The 16,394-nt window shown below is 49.6% G+C and overlaps 1 protein-coding gene across 2 annotated transcripts in view; it reads left to right on the top strand.

The window, feature by feature from the left end:
* The window catches only part of LOC106608329 (zinc finger protein 513), a 36,319-nt gene extending 21,457 nt beyond the window's left edge, over positions 1 to 14,862 (top strand). Inside the window, exons 4-5 of one of the 2 annotated variants that reach the window (XM_082977092.1) lie at positions 9,766 to 10,395; positions 10,668 to 14,862. In XM_082977092.1, the coding sequence (XP_082833218.1) occupies positions 9,766 to 10,395; positions 10,668 to 11,569 (1,532 nt within the window). In that variant the 3' untranslated portion in view covers positions 11,570 to 14,862. Of the gene's footprint in view, positions 1 to 9,765; positions 10,450 to 10,667 lie in introns of both variants that reach the window. The other variant, XM_014206217.3, reaches the window with a different exon arrangement.
* Positions 14,863 to 16,394: the final 1,532 nt, after the last annotated feature.

Raw genomic sequence — 16,394 nt, 5'->3', positions numbered from 1 at the left:
GGCTGGCTCGCTAGTAGTAGGAGGCTGGCTGGCTGGCTCGCTAGTAGTAGGAGGCTGGCTGGCTGGCTCGCTAGTAGTAGGAGGCTGGCTGGCTGGCTCGCTAGTAGTAGGAGGCTGGCTGGCTGGCTCGCTAGTAGTAGTAGGAGGCTGGCTGGCTGGCTCGCTAGTAGTAGTAGGAGGCTGGCTGGCTGGCTCGCTAGTAGTAGTAGGAGGCTGGCTGGCTGGCTCGCTAGTAGTAGTAGGAGGCTGGCTGGCTGGCTCGCTAGTAGTAGTAGGAGGCTGGCTGGCTGGCTCGCTAGTAGTAGTAGGAGGCTGGCTGGCTGGCTCGCTAGTAGTAGTAGGAGGCTGGCTGGCTGGCTCGCTAGTAGTAGTAGGAGGCTGGCTGGCTGGCTCGCTAGTAGTAGTAGGAGGCTGGCTGGCTGGCTCGCTAGTAGTAGTAGGAGGCTGGCTGGCTGGCTCGCTAGTAGTAGTAGGAGGCTGGCTGGCTGGCTCGCTAGTAGTAGTAGGAGGCTGGCTGGCTGGCTCGCTCGCTAGTAGTAGTAGGAGGCTGGCTGGCTGGCTCGCTCGCTAGTAGTAGTAGTAGGAGGCTGGCTGGCTGGCTCGCTAGTAGTAGTAGTAGGAGGCTGGCTGGCTAGCTCGCTAGTAGTAGGAGGCTGGCTGGCTAGCTCGCTAGTAGTAGGTGGCTGGCTGGCTAGCTCGCTAGTAGGAGGCTGGCTGGCTAGCTCGCTAGTAGGAGGCTGGCTAGCTAGCTCGCTAGTAGGAGGCTGGCTGGCTAGCTCGCTAGTAGGAGGCTGGCTGGCTCGCTAGTAGTAGTAGGAGGCTGGCTCGCTAGTAGTAGGAGGCTGGCTGGCTGGCTGGCTGGCTGGCTGGCTCGCTAGTAGTAGGAGGCTGGCTGGCTGGCTAGCTCGCTAGTAGTAGTAGGGAGGCTGGCTGGCTGGCTCGCTAGTAGTAGTAGGAGGCTGGCTGGCTGGCTCGCTAGTAGGAGGCTGGCTGGCTCGCTAGTAGTAGTAGTAGTAGGAGGCTGGCTAGCTCGCTAGTAGTAGTAGGAGGCTGGCTGGCTGGCTGGCTGGCTAGCTCGCTAGTAGTAGGAGGCTGGCTGGCTGGCTGGCTGGCTAGCTCGCTAGTAGTAGTAGGAGGCTGGCTGGCTGGCTGGCTGGCTGGCTGGCTAGCTCGCTAGTAGTAGGAGGCTGGCTGGCTGGCTGGCTAGCTCGCTAGTAGTAGGAGGCTGGCTGGCTGGCTGGCTAGCTCGCTAGTAGTAGGAGGCTGGCTGGCTGGCTGGCTAGCTCGCTAGTAGTAGGAGGCTGGCTGGCTGGCTGGCTGGCTGGCTGGCTGGCTGGCTAGCTCGCTAGTAGTAGGAGGCTGGCTGGCTGGCTGGCTGGCTAGCTCGCTAGTAGTAGGAGGCTGGCTGGCTGGCTAGCTCGCTAGTAGTAGGAGGCTGGCTGGCTGGCTAGCTCGCAGGCTGGCTGGCTGGCTAGCTCGCTAGTAGTAGGAGGCTGGCTAGCTCGCTAGTAGTAGGAGGCTGGCTGGCTGGCTGGCTCGCTAGTAGTAGTAGTAGTAGCTGGCTGGCTGGCTGGCTGGCTCGCTAGTAGTAGGAGGCTGGCTGGCTGGCTGGCTCGCTAGTAGTAGGAGGCTGGCTGGCTGGCTAGCTCGCTAGTAGTAGTAGGAGGCTGGCTGGCTCGCTAGTAGTAGGAGGCTGGCTAGCTCGCTAGTAGTAGGATGCTGGCTGGCTGGCTGGCTAGCTCGCTAGTAGTACCCAAACAAGGGCACTGCGTTCATCCACCACTGGCCTGCTGGCCCCCCTACCTCTGAGGAAGCACAGTTCCCGCTCAGCCCAGTCAAAACTGTTCGCTGCTCTGGCACCCCAATGGTGGAACATGCTCCCTCACGACGCCAGGACAGCGGAGTCAATCACTACCTTCCGGAGACACCTGAAACCCCACCTCTTTAAGGAATACCTAGGATAGGATAAAGTAATCCTTCTAACCCCTCCCCCCCCCCCCCCCCCTTAAAAGATTTAGATGCACTATTGTACAGTGGTTGTTCCACTGGATATCATAAGGTGAATGCACCATTTTGTAAGTCGCTCTGGATAAGAGCGTCTGCTAAATGACTTAAATGTAAATGTAGTAGTAGGAGGCTGGATGGCTGGCTAGCTCGCTAGTAGTAGGAGGCTGGCTGGCTGGCTAGCTCGCTAGTAGTAGTAGTAGGAGGCTGGCTGGCTGGCTAGCTCGCAGGCTGGCTGGCTGGCTAGCTCGCTAGTAGTAGGAGGCTGGCTAGCTCGCTAGTAGTAGTAGTAGGAGGCTGGCTGGCTGGCTGGATCGCTAGTAGTAGTAGTAGTAGGAGGCTGGCTGGCTGGCTCGCTAGTAGTAGTAGTAGCTGGCTGGCTGGCTGGCTGGCTCGCTAGTAGTAGTAGGAGGCTGGCTGGCTGGCTGGCTGGGTAGTAGTAGTAGGAGGAGGAGGAGGAGGAGGAGGAGGCTGGCTGGCTGGCTGGCTGGCTGGCTGGCTCGCTAGTAGTAGGAGGCTGGCTGGCTGGCTGGCTCGCTAGTAGGAGGCTGGCTGGCTGGCTGGCTCGCTAGTAGGAGGCTGGCTGGCTGGCTGGCTCGCTAGTAGTAGTAGGAGGCTGGCTGGCTGGCTCGCTAGTAGTAGTAGTAGTAGGAGGCTGGCTGGCTCGCTAGTAGTAGTAGTAGTAGTAGTAGGAGGCTGGCTCGCTCGCTAGTAGTAGTAGGAGGCTGGCTGGCTCGCTAGTAGTAGTAGTAGTAGTAGGAGGCTGGCTGGCTCGCTAGTAGTAGTAGTAGGAGGCTGGCTGGCTCGCTAGTAGTAGTAGTAGGAGGCTGGCTGGCTGGCTCGCTAGTAGTAGTAGTAGGAGGCTGGCTGGCTCGCTAGTAGTAGTAGTAGGAGGCTGGCTGGCTGGCTCGCTAGTAGTAGTAGTAGGAGGCTGGCTCGCTAGTAGTAGTAGTAGTAGGAGGCTGGCTGGCTGGCTCGCTAGTAGTAGTAGTAGGAGGCTGGCTCGCTAGTAGTAGTAGTAGTAGTAGGAGGAGGAGGCTGGCTGGCTGGCTGGCTGGCTCGCTAGTAGTAGTAGGAGGCTGGCTCGCTAGTAGTAGTAGGAGGCTGGCTGGCTAGCTCGCTAGTAGTAGGAGGCTGGCTGGCTAGCTCGCTAGTAGTAGGAGGCTGGCTGGCTAGCTCGCTAGTAGTAGTAGTAGTAGGAGGCTGGCTGGCTAGCTCGCTAGTAGTAGGAGGCTGGCTGGCTAGCTCGCTAGTAGTAGTAGTAGTAGTAGGAGGCTGGCTGGCTGGCTCGCTAGTAGTAGTAGTAGTAGTAGTAGTAGTAGTAGTAGTAGTAGTAGGAGGCTGGCTGGCTCGCTAGTAGTAGTAGTAGTAGGAGGAGGAGGCTGGCTGGCTGGCTGGCTGGCTCGCTAGTAGTAGTAGTAGTAGGAGGCTGGCTCGCTAGTAGTAGGAGGCTGGCTGGCTAGCTCGCTAGTAGTAGGAGGCTGGCTGGCTAGCTCGCTAGTAGTAGTAGTAGTAGTAGTAGGAGGCTGGCTGGCTGGCTCGCTAGTAGTAGTAGTAGTAGTAGTAGTAGGAGGCTGGCTGGCTGGCTCGCTAGTAGTAGTAGTAGTAGTAGGAGGAGGCTGGCTGGCTGGCTGGCTGGCTGGCTGGCTGGCTGGCTGGCTCGGTAGTAGTAGTAGTAGGAGGCTGGCTCGCTAGTAGTAGGAGGCTGGCTGGCTAGCTCGCTAGTAGTAGGAGGCTGGCTGGCTAGCTCGCTAGTAGTAGGAGGCTGGCTGGCTAGCTCGCTAGTAGTAGGAGGATGGCTGGCTAGCTCGCTAGTAGTAATAGTAGTAGTAGTAGGAGGCTGGCTGGCTGGCTCGCTAGTAGTAGTAGTAGTAGTAGGAGGCTGGCTGGCTGGCTCGCTAGTAGTAGTAGTAGTAGGAGGAGGCTGGCTGGCTGGCTGGCTGGCTGGCTCGCTAGTAGTAGTAGTAGGAGGCTGGCTCGCTAGTAGTAGGAGGCTGGCTGGCTAGCTCGCTAGTAGTAGTAGTAGGAGGCTGGCTGGCTGGCTAGCTCGCTAGTAGTAGTAGTAGGAGGCTGGCTGGCTAGCTCGCTAGTAGTAGTAGTAGGAGGCTGGCTGGCTAGCTCGCTAGTAGTAGGAGGCTGGCTGGCTAGCTCGCTAGTAGTAGGAGGCTGGCTGGCTAGCTCGCTAGTAGTAGGAGGCTGGCTGGCTAGCTCGCTAGTAGTAGGAGGCTGGCTGGCTAGCTCGCTAGTAGTAGGAGGCTGGCTGGCTAGCTCGCTAGTAGTAGGAGGCTGGCTGGCTAGCTCGCTCGCTAGTAGTAGTAGGAGGCTGGCTCGCTAGTAGTAGGAGGCTGGCTGGCTGGCTGTGTGGCTGGCTAGCTCGCTAGTAGTAGGAGGCTGGCTGGCTGGCTGGCTGGCTAGCTCGCTAGTAGTAGGAGGCTGGCTGGCTGGCTGGCTGGCTAGCTCGCTAGTAGTAGGAGGCTGGCTGGCTGGCTAGCTCGCTAGTAGTAGGAGGCTGGCTGGCTAGCTATCTAGTAGTAGGAGGCTGGCTGGCTAGCTATCTAGTAGTAGGAGGCTGGCTGGCTAGCTCGCTAGTAGTAGTAGGAGGCTGGCTGGCTAGCTCGCTAGTAGTAGTAGGAGGCTGGCTGGCTAGCTCGCTAGTAGTAGTAGGAGGCTGGCTGGCTGGCTGGCTAGCTCGCTAGTAGTAGTAGGAGGCTGGCTGGCTGGCTAGCTCGCTAGTAGTAGGAGGCTGGCTGGCTGGCTGGCTAGCTCGCTAGTAGTAGTAGTAGTAGTAGGAGGCTGGCTGGCTGGCTGGCTCGCTAGTAGTAGGAGGCTGGCTCGCTAGTAGTAGTAGTAGGAGGCTGGCTGGCTGGCTCGCTAGTAGTAGGAGGAGGCTGGCTGGCTGGCTGGCTCGCTAGTAGTAGTAGTAGGAGGAGGAGGCGGCTGGCTGGCTAGTAGGAGGAGGCTGGCTGGCTGGCTCGCTAGTAGGAGGAGGCTGGCTGGCTCGCTAGTAGGAGGAGGCTGGCTGGCTCGCTAGTAGGAGGCTGGCTGGCTAGTAGGAAGCTGGCTGGCTGGCTCGCTAGTAGCTGGCTGGCTAGTAGGTGGCTAGCTGGCTAGTAGGTGGCTGGCTGGCTCGCTAGCAGGAGGCTGGCTGGCTCGCTAGCAGGAGGCTGGCTGGCTGGCTCGCTAGCAGCAGGAGGCTGGCTGGCTGGCTCGCTAGCAGCAGGAGGCTGGCTGGCTGGCTCGCTAGCAGCAGGAGGCTGGCTGGCTGGCTCGCTAGCAGCAGGAGGCTGGCTGGCTGGCTCGCTAGCAGGAGGCTGGCTGGCTGGCTGGCTTGCAGGAGGCTGGCTAACGCCAGTTGGATGAGATGCAAAATGAAAGAAGCTAGCTAGGTATATTTAGCTATGGAAGGGTTTTCATATGGCTGAAGTCATCTGTGTAATTCGAGCACAAGCATAAGTTGGCGACCCTCCTTGGCTGCTGTTATAGCCAGCTCTGGGAAAACAGCCATGCTGCTAATTTATAATACATGCACACACCAGAATGTTGCTGTTAAAAGATCCAGAGAGCAAATTCTAGCCCTTTATGTATTGATTCAGTACGCTCCCTCCCTTCTCAATGACATTTTCTTATTGTCAATATAATCCAAACGTGCTCTGACTGATCCACACAGGTTCCCGAAAACCTGAAGTTGCCATCAACAAGTAAAAAGTAGCAGGGGTACATACGAGTTGTCCACGAAGCATCCAAGTGAAACAACAACATGATAATTCCTTGCTTGCTGGACCTGTGTGTAGTATAACGAAAATATCATGCTTGCTAACTTGGTTAGATGTGTTGAAAACTTTCATTTTAGCACATATCAACTGTTTTTTTTTTTTTTTACAAAAACATTTTTACCAAGCAAGATAATGAAACGTTCAATTGGTACTGAGTTAATTAACAAACATTTTGGAGCGAACTTGTGTCCATTTTTTTTTTTAATAGTACATTTTACTTAACAGGGATCGTAGCTTACCTGGGACTTGAAGATCCTGGGTTTGCCTACCGGAGGGGACATTTTGACCATTCTCTTTCCTGTATAGTTTTTGACACCCTCCTTCCTTCCTTTCCCGGCACACAAGCGCTGTGTGTGTGTGTGTGTGTGTGTGTGTGTGTGTGTGTGTGTGTGTGTGTGTGTGTGTGGTGTGTGTGTGTGTGTGTGTGGTGTGTGTGTGTGTGTGTGTGTGTGTGTGTGTATTTTCATTAATTAGGTGTCTCTCTTTAAAGAGCCTTTTGGGTTCGTTGGGCATCGTTGAGTTGCAGGGACAGGGAGTGTGACGACGCATACTAGTCAGCACTAGTCAGGGAAGAGACCAGTTCCCAAACTCTCAAGGAAGACGGTACAAATGCATCTCGTTCAGGCACCACTTTGTCATTTTGAGAAGCTAAGAAATTTGTCGAGCTGACAAACAGCTATTTGAGAAGGTTTGACTCCTAAGCAACCTGCCTACACATTGTTGGGAGTACAATAGACCAACATAGCTACTGCAGAAGGTCAAAGCTGTGTACTGGGGAAAGTATGGGTGAAGTAGGCATAGGTACTCATGAATTTCCTTTTCCAGTTTCAGACCAATGCCTACTTCTCAATTTAAAAAGTCGTTTTTTTGTTTTTAATTAACAACGGTCCACGGTCCATGATAGCATCATGTCATGGAGGTCCAAAAGTTACTGTACGCTCTCGTTGTCTGGCCCTCGCTTCATACTTGTCGCCAAACCCACTGGCTCCAGGTCATCTACAAGACCCTGCTAGGTAAAGTCCCGCCTTATCTCTGCTCGCTGGTCACCATAGCTGCACCCACCTGTAGCACGCGTTCCAACAGGTATATCTCACTGGTCACCCTCAAAGCCGACTCCTCCTTTGGCCGCCTCTCCTTCCAGTTCTCTGCTGCCAATGACTGGAACGAACTACAAAAATCTCTGAAACTGGAAACACTTATCTCCCTCACTAGCTTTAAGCACCAGCTGTCAGAGCAGCTCACAGATCACTGCACCTGTACATAGCCCATCTATAAATAGCCCAAACAACTACCTCTTCCCCTACTGTATTTATTTATTTTGCTTCTTTGCACCCCAGTATTTCTACTTTGCACACTCATCTACTGTCAAATCTACCATTCCAGTGTTTTACTTGCTATATTGTATTTACTTCGCCACCATGGCCTATTTATTGCCTTTACCTCCCTTATCTCACCTCATTTGCTCACATTGTATATAGACGTATTTTTGTACTGTATTATTGACTGTATGTTTGTTTTACTCCATGTGTAACTCTGTGTTGTTGTGTGTGTCGAACTGCTTTGCTTTATCTTGGCCAGGTCGCAATTGTAAATGAGAACTTGTTCTCAACTAGCCTACCTGGTTAAATAAAGGTGAAATAAAAAATAAAATAAAACTACTGAATTCAGACCCATTTGAAATGTGCCAGAGACCACCAAACCTAGAATGGCTGGGGTCAAAGGGCTTGAGGCTATGCCTGAGTTATCTGCATCACCTGCATGTTAGCTTAGTTGGGTTTTGGACTGATGCCTTATCTCCTTTCAGGGATGGCCATGAGTATGAGTACTGGAATGGATTTCAAAGGCTCAATCTTTTTTTTTTTTTTTTCAAATACTGTAAAACTATTTGGTGGAATGTGCTTTGTGGTTGCCCGAATGAGCAAGTCAAATTATGTTAATTTACTTCGACTCTAGTGTTTTTTTTCTTTGTGGGGCACAACAAAAAAGAAACCAAGCCAAGCATCACACCGTTCTTCTCCCAAAATTCCCCATCTCCTCCGTGTCACAGACTGTACACCCTCGGTCCCGATGAGCCATGTAATGCCTCTAGCACTGCATGCGTTGCAGTGCCTTAGACCTCTGCGTCACTCGGGAGGACTGAATAAATGAATGTTAAATGGCACTTGCTTTTCTATTGACTGATATATATATATATATACACACTGCTCAAAAAAATAAAGGGAACACTAAAATAACACATCCTAGATCTGAATGAATGAAATAATCTTATTAAATACTTTTTTATTTACATAGTTGAATGTGCTGACAACAAAATCACACAAAAATAATCAATGGAAATCCAATTTATCAACCCATGGTGGTCTGGATTTGTAGTCACACTCAAAATTAAAGTGGAAAACCACACTACAGGCTGATCCAACTTTGATGTAATGTCCTTAAAACAAGTCAAAATGAGGCTCAGTAGTGTGTGTGGCCTCCACGTGCCTGTATGACCTCCCTACAACGCCTGGGCATGCTCCTGATGAGGTGGCGGATGGTCTCCTGAGGGATCTCCTCCCAGACCTGGACTAAAGCAGCTGCCAACTCCTGGACATGATGTGCTCAATTGGATTCAGGTCTGGGGAACGGGCGGGCCAGTCCATAGCATCAATGCCTTCCTCTTGCAGGAACTGCTGACACACTCCAGCCACATGAGGTCTAGCACTGTCTTGCATTAGGAGGAACCCAGGGCCAACCAGCATATGGTCTCACAAGGGGTCTGAGGATCTCATCTCGGTACCTAATGGCAGTCAGGCTACCTCTGGCGAGCACATGGAGGGCTGTGCGGCCCCCCAAAGAAATGCCACCCTCACCATGACTGACCCACCGCCAAACCGGTCATGCTGGAGGATGTTGCAGGCAGCAGAACGTTCTCCACGGCGTCTCCAGACTCTGTCACGTCTGTCACATGTGCTCAGTGTGAACCTGCTTTCGTCTGTGAAGAGCACAGGGCGCCAGTGGCGAATTTGCCAATCTTGGTGTTCTCTGGCAAATGCCAAACGTCCTGCACGGTGTTGGGCTGTAAGCACAATCCCCACCTGTGGACGTCGGGCCCTCATACCACCCTCATGGAGTCTGTTTCTGACCGTTTGAGCAGACAATAGCACATTTGTGGCCTGCTGGAGGTCATTTTGCAGGGCTCTGGCAGTGCTCCTCCTTGCACAAAGGCGGAGGTAGCGGTCCTGCTGCTGGGTTGTTGCCCTCCTACGGCCTCCTCCACGTCTCCTGATGTACTGGCCTGTCTCCTGGTAGCGCCTCCATGCTCTGGACACTACGCTGACAGACACCGCAAACCTTCTTCTTGATGAGCTGCACTACCTGAGCCACTTGTGTGGGTTGTAGACTCCGTCTCATGCTACCACTAGAGTGAAAGCACCGCCAGCATTCAAAAGTGACCAAAACATCAGCCAGGAAGCATAGGACCTGAGAAGTGGTCTGTGGTCCCCACCTGCAGAACCACTCCTTTATTGGGGGTGTCTTGCTAATTGCCTATAATTTCCACCTGTTGTCTATTCCATTTGCACAACAGCATGTGAAATTTATTGTCAATCAGTGTTGCTTCCTAAGTGGACAGTTTGATTTCACAGAAGTGTGATTGACTTGGAGTTACATTGTGTTGTTTAAGTGTTCCCTTTATTTTTATGAGCTGTGTGTGTGTGTATATATATATATATATATATATCATAAAAATAAAGGGAACACTTATATATATGGGGAAATTATTTCTAATGGTTATGATAAAATGCGATCTGTTGGCATATAAGATAAATGCCAAATTCCCATCTCTAGCTCCACCCATCCTTCCCCCATCACCCCTCTCTCCCTCCCTCCCTCTCCCACACCTTGTAGAGTCCATGTCCTGATAAATTGATGGGGATGCAACTCAATATGAGGAAGGTGTTCCTATTGTTTGGCCTGTTCCTCATACTGCTGTTTTCTCCTCCTGTAGACTCTGTAGCAGCTGAGATCTCTGTGTACCCTCTGGGTGATGAGGAGAGTTGTGCCTTCAGCAGTCTCAGTATGGCGAGGCAGTGTGACCAGGAGCAGGGCCCTGAGTCCCAGCCTGACCACGAACCCCCCTACCTGTCCTGCCGGGGCTGTGGCCTGGACCTAGTGGGACCCTACTGTCACCGCTGCTGCAAGGGAGAAAGGGGGGAATTCAGAGGCTTTCGCTCCGGTTCGCCATCACAAGCGGACGATAGCGAGGAGGGAGGCGGGATGGACGGCGCTGATGGAACGGACGATAACTCCATAATGGGTGACGACGGTCCTTCCTCCAAGCGCCACTCCTGCCAGTTGTGTGGGTTCTCCTCACGCTATGCCAACCACGTCAAGAGGCACATGAAGACTCACAACGGGGAGAAGCCGTACCGCTGTCCCCTGTGTACCTACGCTTCCGCCCAGCTGGTCAATCTGCAGAGACACCTGAGGATTCACACTGGGGAGAAACCATACAGCTGTGACTCCTGCTCCTTCGCCTGCAGTTCCCTAGGCAACCTGAAAAGGCATCAGAGGATGCATGTGGTGGGACAGGAAGCAGTCAGACCTGCTAGTGGACCTCCTATTGGTCCCTCTGCAGGTGGGTATGGTCTGAAGAGGCACCGGGAGGAGGAGCCTAGTGCTCCAGCTGAAGGTAGTGTTGAGGCTTTTCCATGTCATTTAATTTGATTGAAAAACGTGAACTAAAGATTCAGACCTGGACAATTCCTCAAGTTAGACCATTTGGAATAGTTTTTAAAGATGTGTTCATGTATATTTTCCTTAACTTATTGTCTGTTTTTACATATTTTAGGCAATAATTATATTTTTAGTTGAACTTGCTTGTTTCTCCCACGTCTGATCTCGTTCCAGAAGCCCTAAGGCCTGACCTGAACCTCCATGTAGGAGGCCATAACAGAGACTACTTGTCATGCTCTGATGGACTGAGGGTTCCCCCACCAACACCAGAACTCCCTGAGCACCAGCCCTCAAGACTTCTGGAGGCGCCTGGCTGTGGACCTGGGGCTGAGTCCGGGGGTAGGGTTGGGGCTGTGGTGGGAGTGAAGTCCGAGGACAGAGATTCGCTCCCTCTCCCTTTCCTCTTCACCTGTCGTCTCTGTGGTATCCCCATTGAGGACGAGGACGGCTCCACCACCCAGATCTGTGCCAAGTGCACCCTGGACATGCTGAACAAGGACTCATCTGGCCCCAACAGCCCCGGGGAGCGTGGGGACAAGGTCTACACCTGCAGCGCCTGTCCCTTCCTCACCCACTACCCCAACCACCTGGCGCGACACATGAAGACGCACAGCGGAGAGAAGCCGTACAAGTGCCCTCAGTGCGACTACGCCTCCGCCCACTTCGACAACCTGAAACGCCACCACCGCGTGCACACGGGCGAGAAGCCGTACAAGTGCCACCTGTGTGACTACGCCTGTGGGAACCTGGCTAACTTAAAACGCCACCAGCGGGTCCACTCGGGCGCCAAGCCGTTCCAGTGCACAGTGTGTAGCTACAGCTGTAATCAGAGTATGAATCTGAAGAGACACATGCTGAGACACACGGGAGAGAAGCCTTATAAGTGCCAGCAGTGTGGATACACCACGGGACACTGGGACAACTACAAACGACACCAGAAGAAACACGGCCTCGCCACCGACGGATGGGTCAAAGTTCAGATGCCAGGTGCCCATGAGGAGGAGGAAGAAGAGAGGGAGGTGGGACAGCCACAGAGTAAAGAAGGAGAGTTGGTGATGCAGTATATGTCCAGATGAGGAAGAGCTGGGCCGTACATTAACATACAGTATATGTCCAGATAAGGAGAGGGAGAGCTGGGACATACATTAACATGTAAATAAAAGATAAATCCTAGATTGTTTTGTTATTTTGTCAACGATCTTCGGCGGCTGCTATGTAGAATCATGCAAAATATAAAATGATTGATTATTCTTATGTTTCTATTCCTTTGGACACAGAGTTGGATGGAGGAAGCTATTTAGATTGTTGCCAGACAAATGGACTAGGGAGGAATGTTCTACTTTAACGTTCCCCTAAAGCCCAAAACGCTGCCTGCATTCTCCATCATATGCTGTTTTCTTACACACACCAACTGTGCCCTACAGCGCCTCCAAACATCATTGCACATTATGACTTACAACCACTATTTGACCTCTTCTTACAGATGTAGGACCTTCATTTGAACCAGTTTTGCTACAGCAGGAAAATAATCCTGCTGCAACAGGAAATGTTGATTATAATGAATGGACATTTTTCTAGGGGTTTATACATTTTTCTTCAGGGCAAATCAAGTCTGAAATTAAACTTTAGAAGCTTTAAAAAAAAAAAAATCATACACTACAAATTAGCTTGGAAAATTGTCAGCAACAAAAGTAATCAAATTAAGATCCTACATCTGTACCAGTCTAGTCTGCTATTCCAACCTCTCTACTGTCCACTTCATCTTCCATAGCTCCTCCCTGCTCTCCTCCTCAACCCCTTATCCTTATATCTCCATTACAACCTGGGGCGTGTTCAGCAGGACACAGCGTTTTGGAACGTTCAGATAGAAATATGCTATGTAGAACAATTTAATGTCTGCTCTTTTCATGGTATTTCTATCTGCTACGTTTCAAAACATCTGGCTACTGAACCTGGCCTCGTTGAGAAAGGCCCTCGGACGGAGAGTGTATGCACTTAGCCTGATCCCAGATCTGTTCCTACTCTCTTGCTGACCAACTGCTGTCAATGACCATAGGTGTTGGCAAGACTGTACAAACAGATCTGGGACCAGAGGGGTATACTATAAAGTAGGATCAACGAGTTAGCCAGAGAACTAAACTTAGATATACTACATGACCAAAAGTATGTGGACACCTGCTCGTTGAACATCTCATTCCCAAATCATGGGCATTAATATGGAGTTGGTCCCCTCCCCTTTGCTGCTGTAACAGCCTCCACGCTTCTGAGAAGGCTTTCCACTAGATGTTGCTGCGGGGACTTGCTTCCATTCAGCCACAAGAGCATTAGTGAGGTCGGGCACTGATGTTGGGCGATTAGGCCTGGCTCGTAGTCGGCGTTCCAATTCATCCCAAAGGTGTTCGATAGGGTTGAGGTCAGGGCTCTGTGCAGGCCAGTCAAGTTCTTCCACATCGATCTCAACAAACTATTTCTGTATGGACCTCGCTTTGTGCACTGGGGGCATTGTCATGCTGAAACAGGAAAGGGCATTCCCCAAACTGTCACAAAGATGGAAGCACGGAATCGTGTAGAATGTCATTGTATGCTGTAGCATTAAGATTTCCCTTCACTGGAACTAAGGGGCCCGAACCATGAAAAACAGCCCCAGACCATTATTCCTCCTCCACCAAACTTTACATTAGGGCAGGTAGCGTTCTCCTGGCATCCACCAAACCCAGATTTGTCCTTCGGACTGCCAGATGGTGAAGCGTGATTCGTCACCCCCAGAGAACGCATTTCCACTGCTCCTGAGTCCACTCCTGACGAAGCTTGGCATTGCGCATAGTGATCTTAGGCTTGTGCGTGGCTGCTTGGCTATGGAAACCCATTTCATGAAGCTCCCAATGAACAGTTATTGTGCTGACGTTGCTTCCAGAGGAAGTTTGGAACTCGGTAGTGAATGTTGCAACCGTGGACAGATGATGTTTAAGCGCCTCGCCACTCGGCGGTCCTGTTTTGTGAGCATGTGTGGCCTACCACTTTGCGGCTGAGCCGTTGCTGATCCAAAACGTTTCTGGTTCACAATAACAGCACTTACAGTTGACCGGGACAGCTCTAGCAGGGCAAAAATTTGAACTGACTTGTTGGAAAGGTGGCATCCTATGACAGTGCCACGTTGAAAGTCACTGAGCTCTTCAGTACAGGTCATTCTACTGCCACGGTTTGTCTATGGAGATTGCATGGCTGTGTGCTTGATTTTATACAGCTGTCAGCAACAGCGTGGCTGAAATAGCCAAATCCACTCATTTGAAGGAGTGTCCACATACTTTGTGTATATATGTATGTATGTATGTATATATATATGTATGTGTGTGTATGTGTGTGTGTATATATATATATATATATATATTTTTTTTTTTTTGGGTTGTTGAGTCAGAGTAGACTATTCCCATTTCAAGTTGAACTTTCCAAAAAAATACAAATACACAATTTTCAGAATATTTAAGCAAAGTTGTAGTATACCCCTCAGGCTAGTGTAGTGTATTGCTGTGGAAACGCTCACTGTGTTCATATTAACTGTGAAGCCCATTTGTTATGTCTTTCTGTTTGTTTCTACTTGAAGAAGCAAGTATGCTTCCCAAATGCACCCTATTTCCTATGGGCCCTGGTCTAAAGTAGTGCACTACATAAGGAATAGGGTGCCATAGGGCCCTAGTCTAAAGTAGTGCCCTATAACTGGAATAGGGTGCCAAAGGGGATGTAAAACCCAAGACGACGTGAGGTAAAGTGTCAACTGAATATATATATATATATATATATATATATATATATATATAGCGTTTATTTTGTTTATGTGACTATCCTCAATAGAAGTGCATTCTTATTTTTTTTATAACTTTATTTCCCCCCTTTATCTTGAACCATGTGTGACGTGCCATTAAGCTTGTTATACGGGAGAAATATACACAAAATGACCATGAACTTTACGTCTTATCAAGTCAATTTGTTACTATATGCAGTAAAACAAATATCAGGTTGTAACGAAATGGATAATCTGAAATGCATTGATTAGTCTAGCCTGGAGTGCCCCACATTTCGTGTGATGGGTTTGGGGTCCATTTCAGTCATTTCGGAAGTAAACGGATTCAAAGGGATAACTGGAATTTCACTTTCAATTTGAAATGGAATTCATCCCAACCCTGGCAGAATGTCTTTTTCTTTCTCACTGTGTGTGAGACGTCTTGTATGGAAGCTTTAAGACAGGCGTGTGTGTGGCGCGCTTAAGGCTATGTCCAGCCCTACCCATCTACGGTCCAAGTGTAACTCTCTTGTTCTGATGGTTTCATAATTGCCTTAAGTATTTTGAAATAAACACTTTGTGTTCACTCAGTGGGAGATCAGACTGCATTCTTTGTTTCTATGTATTTTCAGTACATTTATCTTAAGCCATCACTTTAAATTTGGTCAACAGACTATACGGAGAGAACAGTTCAGAATATTAGTCCCCGTTTCACCAACTGGTAGATTTATTTAGGGTTAGGAAAGTATATAACATATTTGAAGAGCCTTTTATGCATGAAATAACTGGTTTTATTCATTCTATAAATATGCCACATTCAATTCTGCAACCCATGATATGCTGAAAAGGTTAGTGTATCATAAGGAGAGTAGTAGGCTATAACCTCATCTATTGCCTGCACTAACCATGGAACTGTGTGACAACAGTCAAGTATGGCGCCATGAGTCAGGTTCAATCGGTTATGGCTTGGTCTGCATTCTGCTTCATAATAAGTATTTTATATATTAAAAGGTTACTAATGAACCTCGGCAACAACCACATGGCTGTGACTGTTTAGAGGAAGCAAATGAAGGTAAATAAATGGAATGACAATGTAGACGATACCAACAGTAAATTGGCAGTATGTTTATTAGGCCTACTGTCTGTCAATACTTAACATGATAGAAACAGGAAGTCAGGGTAGCCTATAATTAAGACAGAGTGCCTATCCCTGCAAGTTAAAAGGTCATACAATTTAAATTCTGTATAATGGCACATTTCATAAACTTTAACTTTGTTTGCTGCCATATGACTGGTTTCAGATTCATCTCTAGCGATAAGGTCTTATATTTACAATTCACTTATACAAACTGTTAAGGAACTCACTTACCTAAACATGTAAATTACAGTGCATGGAGAACGGTGTTATTTCTATCAGAATAAAGTAGATCCTTTTCCCACCTTGGAACAGGAAGGTTCCCTAGACCTTATTTATACATTTTAGTCATTTAGCAGACGCTCTTATCCAGAGCGACTTACAGTAGTGAATGCATACATTTCATACATTTTTTTTTTTCCTGTGCTGGCCCCCCGTGGGAATCGAACCCTGGCGTTGCAAACACCATGCTCTACCAACTGAGCTACAGGGAAGGCTGTTATAGTTTCCTCTCACATAAAGGTGGTGGAATTAAGTCAAGGTCAGAATACGGTATATCTGTAGACACACCTTCATTTCTATAGTCTCCCGGAACAAATAGCAGGTGAAGAGCATGTTATTAATCATGCTTAAAAGGTCAAGGCCAGTATATGCAGAGAAGAGTGCATTAAAAGGGAATTCCATTCCGTTGAAACACGCTCAACTCGGGATGGAATCAGGCCTTTTTTTAGATTTGTTTTTGATATATTACAATAGCTATTCTCTTTATGAAGGAGTTCGGCTGGGGGTGATTTCTGGACAGGGCTGTGGATTAATGAGACAAGGATCACTTTAGGTTTGAGATGCAGCCAATCAGAAATCCTTCCATTTGAAGTAAAGAGACTTTTCCCCATCTGACACACAGGCCCTTCACTAGTTTATACCAGTAGAATGAGAAAGTGTTACATTTTGTTGTCCATCCAGGCTAATACAAAATACAGACTCAAGA

The sequence above is a fragment of the Salmo salar genome, chromosome 06 (assembly GCF_965601325.2).
Source record: "Salmo salar chromosome 06, fSalSal1, whole genome shotgun sequence".
In the NCBI taxonomy this organism is placed as follows: Eukaryota; Metazoa; Chordata; class Actinopteri; order Salmoniformes; family Salmonidae; genus Salmo; species Salmo salar.
This window is presented reverse-complemented; position numbering and strand designations above follow the sequence as displayed.